The sequence below is a fragment of the Cherax quadricarinatus genome, chromosome 1, assembly GCF_038502225.1.
Source record: "Cherax quadricarinatus isolate ZL_2023a chromosome 1, ASM3850222v1, whole genome shotgun sequence".
In the NCBI taxonomy this organism is placed as follows: domain Eukaryota; kingdom Metazoa; phylum Arthropoda; class Malacostraca; order Decapoda; family Parastacidae; genus Cherax; species Cherax quadricarinatus.
In genome coordinates, this window is record NC_091292.1 from 11,282,316 (window position 1) to 11,300,824 (window position 18,509).

At 38.6% G+C, this 18,509-nt stretch overlaps 1 protein-coding gene across 2 annotated transcripts in view; it reads right to left on the reverse strand.

The window, feature by feature from the left end:
• Nucleotides 1-2,958: 2,958 nt before the first annotated feature.
• LTV1 (LTV1 ribosome biogenesis factor) overlaps nt 2,959-18,509 on the reverse strand; it is a 45,140-nt gene continuing 29,589 nt past the window's right edge. Inside the window, exons 6-10 of one of the 2 annotated variants that reach the window (XM_053774749.2) lie at nt 17,695-17,935; nt 16,797-17,009; nt 14,652-14,865; nt 13,068-13,189; nt 2,959-3,698 (exon numbers count right to left, since the gene is read on the reverse strand). In XM_053774749.2, the coding sequence (XP_053630724.1) occupies nt 3,588-3,698; nt 13,068-13,189; nt 14,652-14,865; nt 16,797-17,009; nt 17,695-17,935 (901 nt within the window). In that variant the 3' untranslated portion in view covers nt 2,959-3,587. Of the gene's footprint in view, nt 3,699-13,056; nt 13,190-14,651; nt 14,866-16,796; nt 17,010-17,694; nt 17,936-18,509 lie in introns of both variants that reach the window. The other variant, XM_053774756.2, reaches the window with a different exon arrangement.

Sequence of the window (18,509 nt, forward strand, 5' to 3'; positions counted from 1 at the left end):
ATTCCCTAGATCAAGAGCCCCTCACCAGCATCAAGGAAACTCCCTTGAGGAGTATTTACCTTAAAATATTTTTATCCTTAGCTTATAGTGAGTGGAGAATATATTTATTGTAGGAAGTCCAAATAAATGAACAGGTATACAGTGGACCCCCGACATTCGATGGCATCGACATTCGATAAATCCGACATTCGATGCATTTTAACGCAAAAATTTCGCCTCAACATTCGATGGAAAACCCGACATGCGATACGATTCGTACGAGACATGTCCACGTGTGGCCTGAACTGCCCTGTGTGTGCCAGTGTTTACAAGCCAGCCAGTGTGCGCGCATCTAAGGATACATTCGGTACATTCCATATTATCCATATTATCACTGTTTTTGGTACTTGTTTCTGCAAAATAAGTAACCTTGGGCCCCAAGAAAGCTTCTAGTGCCAACCCTTCGAGAAAAAAGTGCTAATGACTATTGAAATGAAGAAAGAGATAATTGCAAAGTATGAAAGTGGAGTGCGTGTGTCGGAGTGCATGATGATTTGGTAAAGAAATTGCCTGCAACTAGTGGTGATGTGAGTGAAGTTAAGGCCAGCAAAGGTTGGTTTGAAAGATTTAAGAATCGTAGTGGCATACACAGTGTGGTAAGGCATGGTGAGGCTGCCAGTTCAAGTCCTAATGGAAGGGAATTCCCCTTCTAAAAACTAACACCATCCACACTCTGCCATCCTCCCATCCCATCAATCATCACCAGATCTTCATTAAAGGTAAGTGTCATTTATTCTATTGTTATTGTTGTTATTATTGCATTGAACTTAATATTTCATGTGGTAAAAATTTTTTTTTCATACTTTTGGGTGTCTTGCACAGATTGATTTGATTTCCATTATTTCTTAAGGGGAAAATTAATTCGACTTTCGGTATTTTCGACATTCGATAGCTCTCAGGAACGGATTAGTATCGAATGTTGAGGGTCCACTGTAATTGAAAACCGCTGTATAGCGAAATGCTGTAAAGCAAAGCTCTGTAAATTATTATAATCAAAACTAAGCACTAAACCCACCAGGGCCATACAGTGAAGCACTGTAAACCAGGGCCCACCTTTAAAACAAAAACGAATACCTCTATATGTTCTCATAAATTCTTCCGAGGTTTTCAAATCAAGCATTATTATTATTATAGCATCTGATCCATGGAGGGAGAGGACAGGTCCACTGAGTGCGAGTGATACAGCACTCACCTTGAATTATATAATCATAACAATGTTAAACCCACAAGGGTCATACAGCACTGCAGGGGTTGGTTTAATATACTTAATCTGAGACTAGCGAGGGTGGAGAGTATAATAGAGGTAGATTATTATTATAATCAAAGAAAAGTGCTGAACCTACAAGGGTCATACAGTGCATTGGGGCAGGGGATACTGCAGAAATAGAAAGTAGCAAGGGTGGAGTGGACAACAGGGGGAAGAGTCAGAAAGGGCTGTGAAGAGTGCTAGAGAAATTATAATCAAAGGTTGTGTAATAAACCTGCTGCGTCAAAAAGTCAAGAGGGAGTAGGTATCAAAGGTGGAGCCGTCAGCTAAGAGGGAGGATGAAGTGTGTTAGTGGTGACAACGTTGGAGCACTCGTTGTGAAAAGTGCTTGGGTTTACAATCAGTAGTCAAGTCTCACTCAAGCACCTGATTGTCAGGCTGCTGCTTTGTAAGCCCCCCAACCCCCAAAAGTTGCTCTCAGATGCTGATTACAGATTCATCACAGATACATGTAATCTCAGCAACACTTATCTATGCTCCCACTCCATTGGGAACCCTATGTAATCAGTCAGAATACTCATTAGCATTCCCTTCACACTCATATTTATGCTTCAGTGGTTTATATGATAAAGTTTATTATAATAAAAATGAAGTGCTGAACAACTTTTTTTTATATAAATTATTATTGTTATAATCAAGGGGGAGGCTGTTTATATAAAGCATGGTTTAAAATTGGTTCAAAAAAGGTGATATTATTATTATTATAATCAAGGGGGAAGCGCTAAACCCGGAGGATTATACAACGCCTGGGGGGGGATGTGGAAGGCATTCAGGCTTAATTCGGGGAACTGGAGCACAGATCCAATTCCCTAAATCAAGAGCCCCTCACCAACATCAAGGAACCTTCCTTGAGGGGAAAAAAGGTGATAGGCATACATTATAGAAAATCTCTGGGTGTGCAGAGCATTTTGGGTAGCCTTAAGGTAGCTTATAACTACTTATAACTTCTATAATCTTTGATATGTTCCATTCCTTATAGGAAAGTATTATATACATCAAGAGGTTATGTCTCAAGTGTATAGATTTACTATGACTAATCCCTATTTTAGGAATTAAACCGAGGTATAGCTGACATGCAGTCTAATGACCCTCTTACTGTCAGTAGGTTTTAAACCCAATAATCCTATCAAACCAACTGCTAAACTCATAGGAGTCATAAATCACCTGGATAATGGAAGGCATATTTGATTGTAGGTGGTTATGTTAAAACATGTGAATTATACATTATTATTATAAACATAACTATGCATTAATCCCACGAGGGTCATAGTTTACCTGGAGAGTGTTCCGGGGGTCAATGCCCCAGCGGCCCAGTCTGTGACCAGGCCTCCTGGTGGATCAGAGCCTGATCAACCAGGCTGTTACTGGTACTGCCATGAGCTATACAGAACTGCTCCAAGTGGAATTTTCCTTACATTCATGGAATATCTGTATTTTTCTTATACAGGAAAGTGCTAAACCCAGAGCAGTCATGTATTACATTCGTGGGGGAAGTGCTAAATCCACAGGGGTCATGGGAGGGATTCAGGTTCAGTCCAACACAGAGCAGCACAAGTAATTCCATAAAAAAAAGAGCACCTCATGGCTTCAAGAAATCTCCCTTGAGAGGTGTGTGTTGCTATATATATATGATTAGGTAAATGAAACATAAATTAATATTCATAATATTTGGTATATTGGCAGAACATACAGATAAATATTCGAGATGGTATATGGTGTGCAGTTCTACAGAGTAATGTTGAGATTATAAAATAAAACTGAAGACCGTTGCACAAACAATTTAATATTGAAAACTCCTAGTTAAATACATGTGGTATGCAAAACAAGATATATCAAGGTATTTTGTTTTTGGCGATAATGGAATGAAACATGCAAAAATTGAGACTTACTGCTGAATATATTTCGTGCAAACAAGTTAGTGGCATAAACAGCATTTGCTTAGCAACTGGATTAATAAGTTTATTGGATACAGTATTCACTAGCCAACCCCAAAGCTCCAAATGATTAACAATATTAATCAGCTGGAGGCCTTAAATTGGTCACAAGTTTTCTTGAACTATGAGGATACTGGTAAGTTCCTTTCTCAAATACACTCACACTGGACACTATATTTCCACAACTTCCATAATATTTCTCTGGTTCATTGCAGATCACACACCTAGGTAATAAATTGCAATATAAAGAGCAACAAATATAATATTATTAACATCTGATAAGCATAGAAAGTGTTGAAAGCCTATGTAAAAATAAAGGAAAATTATTCTAGATGCAAGAAAAGCACTTACACCAAAGATATTTTATTATTATATTTATTGTTCATAAGTATCTTTTCCTGTCGCCTCCTTTCGTCCTTGAAAGCCGCTCTATTCAGTTTCTTTTCCACACGTCTTTCCTGTAATGACAAACAGGATATATTAGAAATACATATTTTTTTTTTTAATCATGTTGGCCATTTCCCACCAAGGTAGGGTGACCCCAAAAGAGAGAGAGAGAGAGAGAGAGAGAAAAAAAAAACTTTCATCATTCAACACTTTCACCATTACTCATACATAATCAGTCTTTGCAGAGGTGCATAGATACGACATTTCAGATGTCCCTCCAAACTACCAATATCCCAAACCCCCTCTTTTAAAGTGAAGGCATTGTACTTCCCATTTCCAGGACTCAAGTCTGGCTAACTGGTTTCCCTGAATCCCTTCACAAAATATTACCCTGCTCACACTCCAACAGCTCATCAGGTCCCAAAAATCATTCATCTCCATTCACTCCTATCTATTATGCTCATGCATGCTTGCTGGAAGTCCAAGCTTCTCACCCACAAAGCCTCCTTTACCCCCTCTCTCCAACCTTTTCGGGAATGACTCCTACCCCGCCTTCCTTTCCCTACAGATTTACACGCTCTCCAAGTCATTCTTTGTTCCATTCTCTCAATGACCAAACCACCTCAACAGCCTCTCCTCAGCCTTCTGACATACTTTTATTAACTCCACACCACTTCCTAATTTCCACACTATGAATTCTCTACATAATATTTACACCACACATTGCCCTTAGACAGGACATCTCCACTGCCTCCAGCCGCCTCCTCACTGCAGCATTTACTACCCATGCTCAATACACACATAAGTGTGTTGGTACCACCATACTCTCGTACATTCCCTTCTTTGCCTCCATGGATAACGTTTTTTGTCTCCACAGATACCTCAATGCACCACTCACCTTTGTTCCTTCATCAATTCTATGGTTAACCTCATCCTTCATAAACCCATCTGCCAACAGGTCAACTCCCAAATATTTGAAAATGTTCACTTCTTCCATACTCTCTCCCTCCAATGTGATATCGAATTTTTCTTTATCAAAATTGTTGATACCCTCATCACCTTACTCTTATCTATGTTCACCTTCAATTTTCCATCTTTACACACCCTCCTAAATATATCTATTTTTAAACATGCTAGCTGTCTTCCACTGAGGTCGAGTGACCAAAAAAACGTATAGGTGCAGGAAATATTTGCACGTGTTTGGAGAATGTTGGTTACATACACTGTACTGATTTGGAATTATTAGAACATTCTGAACATACAGACAGCTAATAAGAAATTTGAACAAGGTGACAGCAAATAAAACAGAAGAACAGAGCATCATTGTGTTGGAATAATAAAAATAACAAGCAAATTTCATCTTGCCTTCACAAGATAAAGGTTGGTGGCTTTTATCGTATGTAATACAAGTTAAAAATTGACAGACTTATGTGATAAGCTATAATAAAATGAATACACAAAAATATACTGTAAAAATATATGTAGCATACACACATGTACATACATATACAAAGAAGAGCAAGGTAATAAGAGAAAAGCAGGACAGAGGAAATGAAAAAAAAAGTGATTGGAAAGAATTTGGAGGTGGTGAATATGTTGATATAAGGAAGCTGATGTCATCAGATGGGTTTGTGAAAAAAAGTGGTGTACAGAACAGGCGAGCCAATGAAAGAATCGGATTTTAAGAAAGCAAAAAGAAAGTTTGTCATATAGATGTAAAAAATATGTATTTATCAAATAGCTGCAATGTCACTGCTTTTGTATGAACGTGGTAACTGCTAACAACACTGCTGAAAATTACAGGTCTAAATAAGTAACACATATCAGCAACTACTTCATCATAAGAGACCTTAAGAAGCGGTGAGAATTGAACAATAAGAGCAGAAGCTCTCTCTATAAATGAATTCAAAAGTATATATGACAAGCCTCAATCGGGTCAGCTGGTCAAAAGTTGGGAATCATGAATATTAAATCTATGCTTCCTGATCAATCTCTAATGAAACAACATGAACTCTTTTATTTTATTTATTTTATTATCACACTGGCCGATTCCCACCAAGGCAGGGTGGCCCGAAAAAGAAAAACTTTCACCATCATTCACTCCATCACTGTCTTGCCAGAAGGGTGCTTTACACTACAGTTTTTAAACTGCAACATTAACACCCCTCCTTCAGAGTGCAGGCACTGTACTTCCCATCTCCAGGACTCAAGTCCGGCCTGCCGCTTTCCCTGAACCCCTTCATAAATGTTACTTTGCTCACACTCCAACAGCACGTCAAGTATTAAAAACCATTTGTCTCCATTCACTCCTATCAAACACGCTCACACATGCCTGCTGGAAGTCCAAGCCCCTCGCACACAAAACCTCCTTTACCCCCTCCCTCCAACCTTTCCTAGGCCGACCCCTACCCCGCCTTCCTTTCACTACAGACTGATACACTCTTGAAGACACTCTGTTTCACTCCATTCTCTCTACATGTCCGAACCACCTCAACAACCCTTCCTCAACCATCTGGACAACAGTTTTTGTAATCCCGCACCTCCTCCTAACTTCCAAACTACGAATTCTCTGCATAATATTCACACCACACATTGCCCTCGGACATGACATCTCCATGGCCTCCAGCCTTCTCCTCGCTGCAACATTCATCACCCATGCTTCACACCCATATAAGAGCGTTGGTAAAACTATACTTTCATACATTCCCCTCTTTGCCTCCAAGGACAAAGTTCTTTGTCTCCACAGACTCCTAAGTGCACCACTCACCCTTTTCCCCTCATCAATTCTATGATTCACCTCATCTTTCATAGACTCTATTTTTTTTTTTTTCAACAAGTCGGTCGTCTCCCACCGAGGCAGGGTGACCCAAAAAAAAGAAAGAAAATCCCCAAAAAGAAAATACTTTCATCATCATTCAACACTTTCACCACACACACACATTATCACTGCTTTTGCAGAGGTGCTCAGAATACAACAGTTTAGAAGCATATACGTATAGAGATACACAACATATCCCTCCAAACTGCCAATATCCCAAACCCCTCCTTTAAAGTGCAGGCATTGTACTTCCCATTTCCAGGACTCAAGTCCGACTATATGAAAATAACCGGTTTCCCTGAATCCCTTCACTAAATATTACCCTGCTCACACTCCAACAGATCGTCAGGTCCCAAGTATCATTCGTCTCCATTCACTCCTATCTAACACGCTCATGCACGCTTGCTGGAAGTCCAAGCCCCTCACCCACAAAACCTCCTTTACCCCCTCTTTCCAACCCTTTCGAGGACGACCCCTACCCCTCTTTCCTTCCCCTATAGATTTATATGCTTTCCATGTCATTCTACTTTGATCCATTCTCTCTAAATGACCAAACCACCTCAACAACCCCTCTTCTGCCCTCTGACTAATGCTTTTATTAACTCCACACCTTCTCCTAATTTCCACACTCCGAATTTTCTGCATAATATTTACACCACACATTGCCCTTAGACAGGACATCTCCACTGCCTCCAACCGTCTCCTCGCTGCTGCATTTACCACCCAAGCTTCACATCCATATAAGAGTGTTGGTACTACTATACTTTCATACATTCCCTTCTTTGCCTCCATAGATAACGTTTTTTGACTCCACATATACCTCAACGCACCACTCACCTTTTTTCCCTCATCAATTCTATGATTAACCTCATCCTTCATAAATCCATCCGCCGACACGTCAACTCCCAAGTATCTGAAAACATTCACTTCTTCCATTCACTCTTTATACATATATAAAATGAACATGGTCATTTAGAGAGAATGGATCAAAGTAGAATGAAATGGGGAACATTTAAATCTGTAGGAGAAGGCGGGGCAGGGGTCGTCCTCGAAAAGGTTGGAAGGAAGGGGTAAGGAAGGTTTTGTGGGCGAGGGGCTTGGACTTTCAGCAGGCGTGCACGAGTGTGTTCGATAGGAGTGAATGGAGACGAATGGTATTTGGGACCTGACGAGCTGTTGGAGTGTGAGCAGGGTAATATTTAGTGAAGGGATTCAGGGAACCCGGTTATTTTTATATAGCCGGACTTGAGTCCTGGAAATGGGAAGTACAATGCCTGCACTCTAAAGGAGGGTTTTTTGGGATATTAGCAGTTTGGAGGGATGTGTTGTGTATCTTTATACGTATATGCTTCTAAACTGTTGTGTTCTGAGCACCTCTGCAAAAACAGTGATTATGTGTGAGTGAGGTGAAAGTGTTGAATGATGATGAAAGTATTTTCTTTTTGGGGATTTTCTTTCTTTTTGGGTCACCCTGCCTCTGTGGGAGACGGCCGACTTGTTGGAAAAAAAAAAAAAAAAATGAACGTACACAAAGTATTATTGCATTTGGTAAAAAATGAGAAAAATGATCGATTTAAATAATTTGTATGAATACTGGTACTGATGATAACTGTAGATCAATGTTCGTAGGCAATTAACCCTCTCATTGCCCCGACCCATGATCTGAGGATTGCTGTCAGTGTCCAAGAATTTTTTTTGTCTCTTATGAAATGAAAGAAAATCTTTTTCCAAAGGTAATGAAACCTAAAGTACTAAATGTGATGGAAAATTGATGAAATGATGCTTTAGAAAATTTTGCTGTCCGCGATATTTACGCATCAACGATTTTGCCCACTAAGTCCTATTTTAGGCCAATTACATTGTTCCAGTCGACCAAAGTCTTAGCAATTTCGCTTGTATGTTTTCCATTTTATCGAATGAGCACATGAAACCACCCAGTCAATTATTTCAACTACCCAATAAAGTGATCAGAAATTGGTAATTTGGTTTCATGAGCCTCGTGCTTTCTGAGTTTCGACTTTCAGCAACTTTTTTTTTGTCAAACTAAATCCACATGGTTCATGATTTTCCTCGCGATTCATCCGTTGTACGGAATGCGTCTGTGTGGCTGGGAGTGGCTGGGCATACACAAAGGCTCCCACACAACATTCAGGAGTCAGTGTATTGCTTGAAAAAAAAAAAAAAAAAAAAAAATACGAAAGTGGAGGTGGTAGAGGGTGGTAGTGATGGTGGAAGAGGGTGGTAGTGATAGTGGTAGAGGGTGGTAGTAGTAGTGATGGTGGAAGAGGGTGGTAGCAGTTGTGATGGTGGTAGAGGGTGGTTGTGATGGTGGTAGAGGGTAGTAGTGATGGTGGTAGAGGGTAGTAGTGATGGTGGTAGAGGGTAGTAGTGATGGTGGTAGAGGGTAGTAGTGATGGTGGTAGAGGGTAGTAGTGATGGTGGTAGAGGGTAGTAGTGATGGTGGTAGAGGGTAGTAGTGATGGTGGTAGAGGGTAGTAGTGATGGTGGTAGAGGGTAGTAGTGATGGTGATAGAGGGTAGAGCTGCAAGAGCTCTCTGGACAGTTTTTTTGTGTGACAGTGGTCCAGTGACTTCTCCATCCTCTCCCCTCCTCCCATCTTCCATACACCAACAAGAGTTTTCAATAAAGGTAAGTGTGATGTTGTTAGTTTTATACTTGATTTTTTTCTGTATGTAAATCTACATTTAATCTATAAAAAAAAATAATTTTTGTTAATACTTTTGGGTGTCTGGAATGGATTAATTGGATTTACATTATTTCTTATGGGGAAAATGGTTTCAACATTCGTGAATTCTGACTTTTGGCAGACTCTCTGGAACGGATTAATCACAAGACTCGTGGGTCCACTGTATATTTCAATTTCAAAATATAGTCCAGAATCAACAATGTAGGCATTCCTGGCACTAAAGTAACATTTCCTCTATTCATTTGTTATGTTCCCAGGCTTTATACATGAATTCCATTTTGAATTTTTAGTCACAAAAAAATAGAAGATTTACCGATATGCAATATTATAATAACTTTATAAATAATATCTGCTCATTTGTGAATGCATATTAGACCTACTAGTTGGACATGCATCGGATAGGTGACAAGATTTGTTTACTATTGAATATTGGCTTCAATTGAACATTTCCACTACTTTGAGCTCAACTTCAACCTATTTTCAGCCCTGAAACTAATCAAAATCACCTCTTTCTGTAATATAATTTCCATTTTATCAAATGAAACAAAAAATACAAGATAAAAATCATACAAAAATGCACTGCAAATTCACAGTTTTAAACCAAAAACACAGTCACAGTTTTTTCTCATTATGCACTGCGTTCTGCAGAACTTTTGTTTTGATATAGTACACGCTTACTACATAGACCCATTCTCTTATATCTAGGCCCAAATTTACCGCTCACAGCTTATCTGAGTCAGTCCCGTTGTTTCACAGCTTTGAAGCCAGTGCTGGTCCCATAACATGATGCCATGAGTTCAGCTCATGGTTTCATGTTACAGGATATGAGAGAATGGGTCTATGCGGTAAGTATTCACCATATAAAAAAATCATGCAGCATGCAGTGCATAATCAGGAAAAAAACTGCAACCATGTTTTTGGTTTAAAACAGCAAATGTGAGGTGTATTTTTGTATGTTTTTTATGGTTGCATTCTCGGTTTCTTGGTCACTCTTGATAGAATGGAAGATATATTACAGAAACAGAGATGATTTTGATTAGTTTCAGGACTGAAAATAGCTTGAAATTGAGCTCAAAGTGGCAGTAATGTTCAATTTTTGCTGATATCCCAGAGTACACAAATGATGTCACTTGTCTAATATGCATCCAACTGGCCAGTCTAATATGCATTTAGGAATGCACTGACATTATTTATACAGTTATTACAATAATGCAGTAGTCTGCATAAAAGTAAATTTTCTACTTTTTATGTGAATAAAAATTCAAAATAGAAAGCAAGCGTAATGTAAGAGGGGCCTGGAGACGTGATTAAGGAGTAGAGGTAATGTTTATGTCTACATTGTTTATTCTGGACCCTATTTTCAAATAGGGTAATTGTTGAATTTTGTATGAAATTGGCCAAATTAAAGATTTCTTATCACTTTATTGGGTAGTTGAAATAGGTAAATGAGCATTTTTTTGTGCTCAATTGACAGAATAGAAAGAATACTAGTGAAATAGCTACAAGTTTGGTCAACTGGAACATTGAAATTGACCAAAAAATAGAGCATCAAGCGAGTGAAATTGCCAATGCATAAATAATGCTGAGATCACTTTGCAAGAGCATAATTCCATATGTTTTCCATCAAATTTTGTACTTTTGGTTTCATTACCTTAGGAAAAAGATTCTTTATCACTTTCTTTTTTTTTTTTTTTTGGAATTCCCAGATCCTGGGACCAAGTTTGCGGGCACGGGATGTGACACTGGAAGGGTTAATGCATTTCACTTCTAGGCTGTTTTACTGGCCAAGATCTCAGTTAAACATCAGTAGTTTGACTAAGCTTCTAAAGAGAAAAAATCTAGCCTAGATATACAATATTAAGGACTCTGCAAATGTGTCCATTTACCCAAGTTGTGCTAAATACACTTACGTTTTTTGTGCGAGAGTAAATACCCTAAAAACAAATGAAATGTGCATAAATAAATTTCACTGCTATAAACAGCACAAAGACAACAAGTAGTGAAAAAGACAAGGGCAGAAAGTAATTCTAGAGAGATTTTGTCTGTGAACAGGCTTTTTTTTTTTTTTTTTTTTTTTAAAGTCAGCTGTTGCCTGCAGAACAGTCAAAATGTCTCCATTCCTTTCTGTAACAGTCTTTTCCAACAAATTAAATTCATGTTTGAGCTCTGCTACCTCACCAACAACTTCATGGATTGCCACTGTGAAATACACATCAAATGATAATCAACTGATGTATATATACATAGAGAGGATGTCCTCTTAATTAACTGTGCACTAACTAGAAGTCTATCGCCCAGCTGCTGGATAAAAACAAAGAAATACCTACACACCTGCTAACTGTTCTACGAGTGTTTGATTCTTTTTTATTTTGTTTGTTCAACAAAACATGTTTGAGTATTTGCACACATTAGTATATTTGATCCACAAAAGAACCAAGAAAAAATCCCAATGTCATGTTTTAGCAATTCTAATTTACAACTATAGATGTCTTGACCAAACTGTACCAAATAAATAGGAACCCATCACACCAAACAGGAATATACCAGAAATAAATGATAATCGAGGTAAAAGAAAAGTGTGGGAGACAATATTTAGCAGGCAGGGAGAAAGTAAGACAAGGGTCATTGGTTACGCTTTCTGTATCGATGTTTGTTGTGCGACCAACAAAATCCTCCTCTTCTAAGCAAGATATTATCGACCCCTCATGCATAGATCATGCATAAAAGCTGTACAGGCAATTTGTATGTGTAGTGGAGTGCTGGAGAGTGAAATCTGAGATGAATAATTTTTCCTGTGGCTGAGACTAGAGGCAGCAGCTGAGTTAATATAATGGAGAGAAACAGGATCAGCAGACTGCCATAAAACTGAAAGTTTCTCATACACTACCCTCCAATATCACTGGTTCTGATTTTTGCTGTCTCACACACCCATTAGCATAAGCTGTGTGTCATAAGAGGTGACTAAAATGCCAGTAGAAAGAGGCTAGTAACCCCTTCTCCTATATAAATTTCTGAATCTTTTTTTTCTTCTTTTAACACACCGGCCGTATCCCACCGAGGCGGGGTGGCCCAAAAGGAAAAACGAATGTTTCTCCTTTTGCATTTAGTAATATATACAGGAGAAGAGGTTACTAGCCCCTTGCTCCCGGCATTTTAGGCGCCTCTTACAACACGCATGGCTTACGGAGGAAGAATTCTGTTCCACTTCCCCATGGAGGTAAGAGGAAATAAACAAGAACAAGAACTAGAAAGAAAATAGAAGAAAACCCAAAGGGGTGTGTGTATATATATGCTTGTACATGTATGTGTAGTGTGACCTAAGTGTAAGTAGAAGTAGCAAGACATACCTGAAATCTTGCATGTGTATGAGACAGAAAAAAAAAAGACACCAGCAATCCTACCATCGTGTAAAACAGTTACAGGCTTCAGTTTTACATTCACTTGGCAGGACGGTAGTACCTCCCTGGGCGGTTGCTGTCTACCAACCTACTACCTATAATAAATTTCTGAATATGGAAAGAATAAAAACCAAGAGGAGATTTGAGCACAACATGCAAAATATTCCAGGGAATAGACAAAGATAGGATCTATACTACTGATGAATCAAGAACAAGTGGGCATGTTTGTTCAATATAACACAGCCAAATAAATCGTGACATCCGAAACTATTAAGCAAAAGTAGAAAAAAGGTAGAATGATCCCAGTAATCATAGTTTAAGCAGATTTTACTGGCAAATTGTTGTTGCATAATATTCCCTTTACAGTTTACTGCTAAAAATTCTTAACCCTCCCCACATGCTGTGCACATTAGTTTCATCACACACATCAATTTAATGCCTAGCAATTTGCATTTGCTATTAAAAAGAAAAAATAGAGAACAAATATCTGAACATTTCCCACTGGCCTTTGTCTTACCCTTCGAAGTTCCTTTAAAGCTTTCTTCCTAAACCTCCGCTCATCAGAGGTCTCTCCAGGGGGACGGATGGAGATTGCCGACATACTTGTAATCAATGTCTGAGTATCAACTTGTGCATCATCTGAAGAACAAATAATTACAGTACTGCATACATTAAGCTCAATCATACAACTAAAATATATATTACAAAATACAAGACAACAAACAGGTCCTAAAGTGTTTATCAAATATAAAATATAGATGAAAAAGAGTTTTCTTGTCTTTAACGCTTAAACGGTCCAAACAGATCATCGTTCAAATTCGTATTGCTACAAAAGTAGATCAACTTTTTTTTTACACATTTTCAAATATAAAAAAAAAATGTAGATAAAAGTTTTTTTACACGTTTTCAAATGTAAAACAAAAAAGAAGATCCACATTTTTTTTACATACTTTCAGACGTTGAAAAAATGTATATATACGTTTGGACGGTTTAAGGGTTAAAAGTCATTTGATTTTGCTATATTTAAAGTGTGCAGAAATTTATTAGCACTGCCACAAAAGTTACCAGTAATCCAGTAAAAATGCCTACCCTGTATATGTAATTCCAACCTTCAATGTAATAACAGTTACAAAGAATTGTATTATACTCCATGGTAGTGGTTCATAACAATGATGCTATGTCTATATTTACTGTACTTATTTATTTTTTGTAATACACCTGCTCTTTCTCACTAATGTGTGACAATCTGAAAAAAAAAAAAAAAAAACACTTTCACCATCACTCACTCCATGACTGTCTTGCCTTTCAAAGATGAGACGATACTAAAGTTCAGATGCCCCTCTAAGTTGCAATTTCCTCACCCCTCCTTTAGAGTGCAGGCACTGTACTTCCCACCTCCAGGACTCGAGTCTGGCTATAAAGTTTTCCTGAATCACTTCATAAATGTTACCATGCTCACACTCCAACTGCTTGCCAAATCATGTCACTTGCCTGTGCTCCCATCTAACATGCTTACACAAGCCTGCTGAACATCTAAGCCCCTCGCATACAAAACCTCCTATAACCCCTCCTTCCAACCTTAACTAGGGCAATGCCTACCCTGCCTTCTCTTCACTACAGATTTATACTCCCTACTACTTTTTCCACCCTTTCTGGATAATGCTTTTAGTAATCCCAAACCTTCTCCTAATCTCCAGATTACGAATTATATGCACAATACATGTATTTACACCACAAGTTGACCTCAGACATGACATCTTCCCTGCCTTCTGCCTTCTCGCTGCAACATTTACAACCCATGCTTCACACCCATATAAATGTGTTGGTACCATTATACTCTCATACAATCCCATTTTTTGCCTCCATGTACTTATTAAAATCACAATTATTCATTGCTTTACCATGGAATTTAAAAATAAATATACAAGTGCTATTATGTCTTATACCCCAGATGATGTTAACAACTTCTCCATCAAAACTGTTCAAAAAAGGATATATTGCACACAGTTTCAGCTTTGCATAGCTGGATATTACAGTACTAGTTGAGAAGGTTTAACATATGTCAAACCTTAAGTTTATTAAGACTTTCAAAATTAAATACCTGTACCCCCAACTTTGTCATGTTGGGCTAGGTTCCTTCTTGTCAATCCACCAACTCCATGATCTATTGGAATACCAGTTCGGGGATCAACTGCAATCTTCTTGCGGCGTGGTGGATCAGTAATAGTCCGGGGGTGGTTATAAAGAGTTGAATTAGTTGTCAGAATGGTTTCACAGTCCCATTTCTCCCTAGGTTCATCATCTGAAATCTCCAACTGAAGAAATAAAATATCACTAAGGGTCTGCTGTCCCAGGCAAACTCCCATTAAAGGGTACATATATAATCTTTTCTTTCCAAGAAAGGGTAACCCAAAGGAAACGTATTTACTATCACTCATTCTCCATCTTTCCAGAAGTGTACAGACATGACTCGTCAAATGACTTTCCCATGAACTAGAACATCCCCATTCATTCTTCAAAATGAAATTACAGTAATATCTCTAATTTCGTGAGTCTCTATTTTCGTGAATTTTGATTATCGGCAACTTTTTCGTCAAAATCCAGCCTCTATTTTTGTGATTTCCATCTAAATTTGGCGGTCGTACGGAACATGTCCCAGTGGGCTGCACACACACAGAGCCCCCCACACACCGTTCAGAGTCAGGCTGGCATTGTTTCTCGGTGAATGACCATCACCCCACGCGTTCATACAAAACATTTCGTAATACATTATTTTTTGTGTTTGTTCATTGTGTGTGACTGCTAAATAAGCCACCATTGGCCCAAAGAAAGCTGCTAGTGCGAGCCCTTTGATAAAGGTGAGAAACACAATAGAATTCAAGAAAACACACCAGCCAGGGTACCTCCCCACACATCAGGCAGGATACTTCCCCACACCAGCCACGGCACTTCCCCACACACCAGCCATGGTACTTCCCCACACACCAGCCAGGGTACTTCCCCACACACACCTGACAACCCTACATCTGTTGTGGAATCTATTGTAGCTTGGGAAAGTCCATGGGGCTGGATGCAAGTGGTCAGGATGTGGAAGAGTTGGTGGATGACCACAGTGAAAAGCTAACCACTGAAGAGCTAAAAGACTGGAACAGCAACAGACCACAGCTGAGGAACTGCTTCAGAGGAGGAGGAAGAGAGAGGGAAGAAGGTGCCTTCTTTAGTGATTAAGGACATTTGTGCAAAGTGGGATGAGTTGCAAAGTTCTGTGGAGAAATATCACCTTAACAAAGCTGTTGCAGGTCATGTCTGCAACATGTTCAATGACACTGCCTTGTTCCATTAGGCAAATCTTAAAGAGATGCCAGAAACAGAGCTCTCTGGAACAATTTTTTGTGTGACAGGGGTCCAGTGACAAGCTGGTCCTAGTGCCATTAAAAAACTAAGGGAAGTAACCCTGGATAAGGACTCGGTACCTAATGTCTTTATGGAAGGGGATTCCCTTTCCAAACAATGGTAACTTCTCCTCCCTCTCCCTTCCTCTCATCTTCCATACACCAAGTCTTCAATAAAGGTAAGTGTTGCTAGATGTTCATTTGTTCATTTTATTATTGCTTTATATTGATTTGTTATTCTTTCCTGTATGTAAATCTATATTTAATAATCTCTAAAAACTATTTTTTGTTAATACTTTTGGGTGTCTGGAACAGATTAATTGGATTTACATTATTTCTTATGGGGAAAATGGTTTTGATTTTTGTGAATTTTGACTTTCGGCACACTCTCTGGAACGGATTAATCACAAAATTAGAGGGCCCACTGTAATATACTTTTTACCACTAGAACTCAATCTGGCTAACCAGTTTTCCTGAATCTCTTTACATCTGTTATGTTACTCGCACACCAAATAGCAAGTCAAACTCCAAAACAGCATTTTTCTCTACTCAATCCGATGTAACCCACTCGCCCCTGCTAAATGCAGGGGTGAGTGGGTTACACTCACACTCTTCCCTGCACTACTAAACCAACCGAGTTGCCCAACACATAATGACGAATCTCCTTCCTGCCTGCGATGGTGCTCCTTAACAGAAATGCACAACACTAATGGAACCAAATTCTGGTCCCCTGTGTCTTAATGGAAATGGGAGCACTTTGTAATCAAAGTGAAAAACTTTAATTTAAATTGCACACTGACAACACAAGATACGATCACACGACTTAAGATTTTGCAGCAAACAAGTTTCCACACCTCGTCTTTCTCCTCCTTGACGTTACTTCGTCTCTCTTGCATGTCTTTAATCCACTTTATGATCCTTGTGCGGTCATCCTCAGAGTCTTCTTGCAGCTGCTTGTGCGACTGTTCCAAAACCTGCTGGAAAAGAGGAGACTCCTCTCCTATGAACCCTTCAATATCTTCACCATCTAAGGCTCCAACATGCTCGTCTTGGTACTCTCGAATAAACTGTAAAAAAAAAGTTTCTTGATACACGTCCGTAATAAATACTGTAATGCTTATTATATAAGTGTACCATATTTTGTGGCACACACTACTGTAAAACTGACCCCAGGGGTCAAGCTCCTAGAGATTTCACTAACTGTAGAAGATGTAAGTTCAATATTATATCTTCCTAATCATTTTTTTTTTTTTAAAGATTTGTGCTTATTCTGTGCTTTAGAAACCTTCTCTCTTTTTTTTTTTTTTTAAACAAGTTGGCCGTCTCCCACTGAGGCAGGGTGGCCCAAAAAGAAACAAAATCCCCAAAAAGAAAATACTTTCATCATCATTCAACACTTTCACCTCTCTCACACATAATCACTGTTTTTGCAGAGGTGCTCAGAATACAACAGTTTAGAAGCATATACGCAATAAAGATACACAACATATCCCTCCAAACTGCCAATATCTCTAATATATTACCTAAATCTAGTAATATTGATATTCGTAAGAAAGAATGACAAGACTGAAGAGATTTGGGCATGAAAAGGCCTTCAAGCACAAGAATAGTGCCACAAAACCCACGGATAATCTAATCTAATCAAGGGTTACCCATTAATAGATCTGTCCGAGAATCAAATTCCACAAAGCAAGAAACCTGTGAACTTGTTGGAGCAAATGTAATTCTTTTTCCTTATAAGAAAAACCTTACCTTCTCCTCAAAGCAGTCATCTAATGTGGAGAGTAACTCATTTCTCTGGAGGACTGATGATGAGAGTGAATAATTTGTGAAGTGAGATTTAGTCTCTTCATCTCTGAAGGTTCTGGATGGACCATCAAGGCTGCAAATATCATCCCTTGCTTCATCATCGCTGTCGTTGAAATCGCTACTGAAGTCTCGTTCTTCTTCATCAGCATCATACCCTTCATCCTGTGCTCTCTCTCTATATGCACTGAAATTTTAGCAATGTTTATTGCATACCTACACACCCAGTGATTATGAATATATGCCAAAGCAGAATAATGTACACACATTTTATGTTATGTTTAACCCTTAAACGGTCCAAACAGATCGACGTTCAAATTCGTATTGCTACAAAAGTAGATCTACTTTTTTTTACATATTTTCAAATATAACAAAAAAAAAATGTAGATAAAAGTTTTTTTTACACGTTTTCAAATGTAAAACAAAAAAGAAGATCTACATTTTTTTTACACACTTTCAGATGTTGAAAAAAACGTATATATATGTTTGGACCATTTAAGGGTTAAAAATTACATGAAAGATGGTAGTAGGCTGGTAGACAGCAATCATTCAGGAAGGTACTACTGTTCTGTCTAAAGTGTGTGAAATGGAATTTTTTTTTGTACTCTGGCAGGACTGCTGATCTTTTTCTTTGTCTCAAACATGCAGGATGAGAGGTAAATCTTACAAACTTCTACTTACTCTCAGTGTACACATACCTTTACTTTCAGATGTGCTCAATAGTTCTTATCCTGCAATATTTCTTTTCCATTCTATGAGGC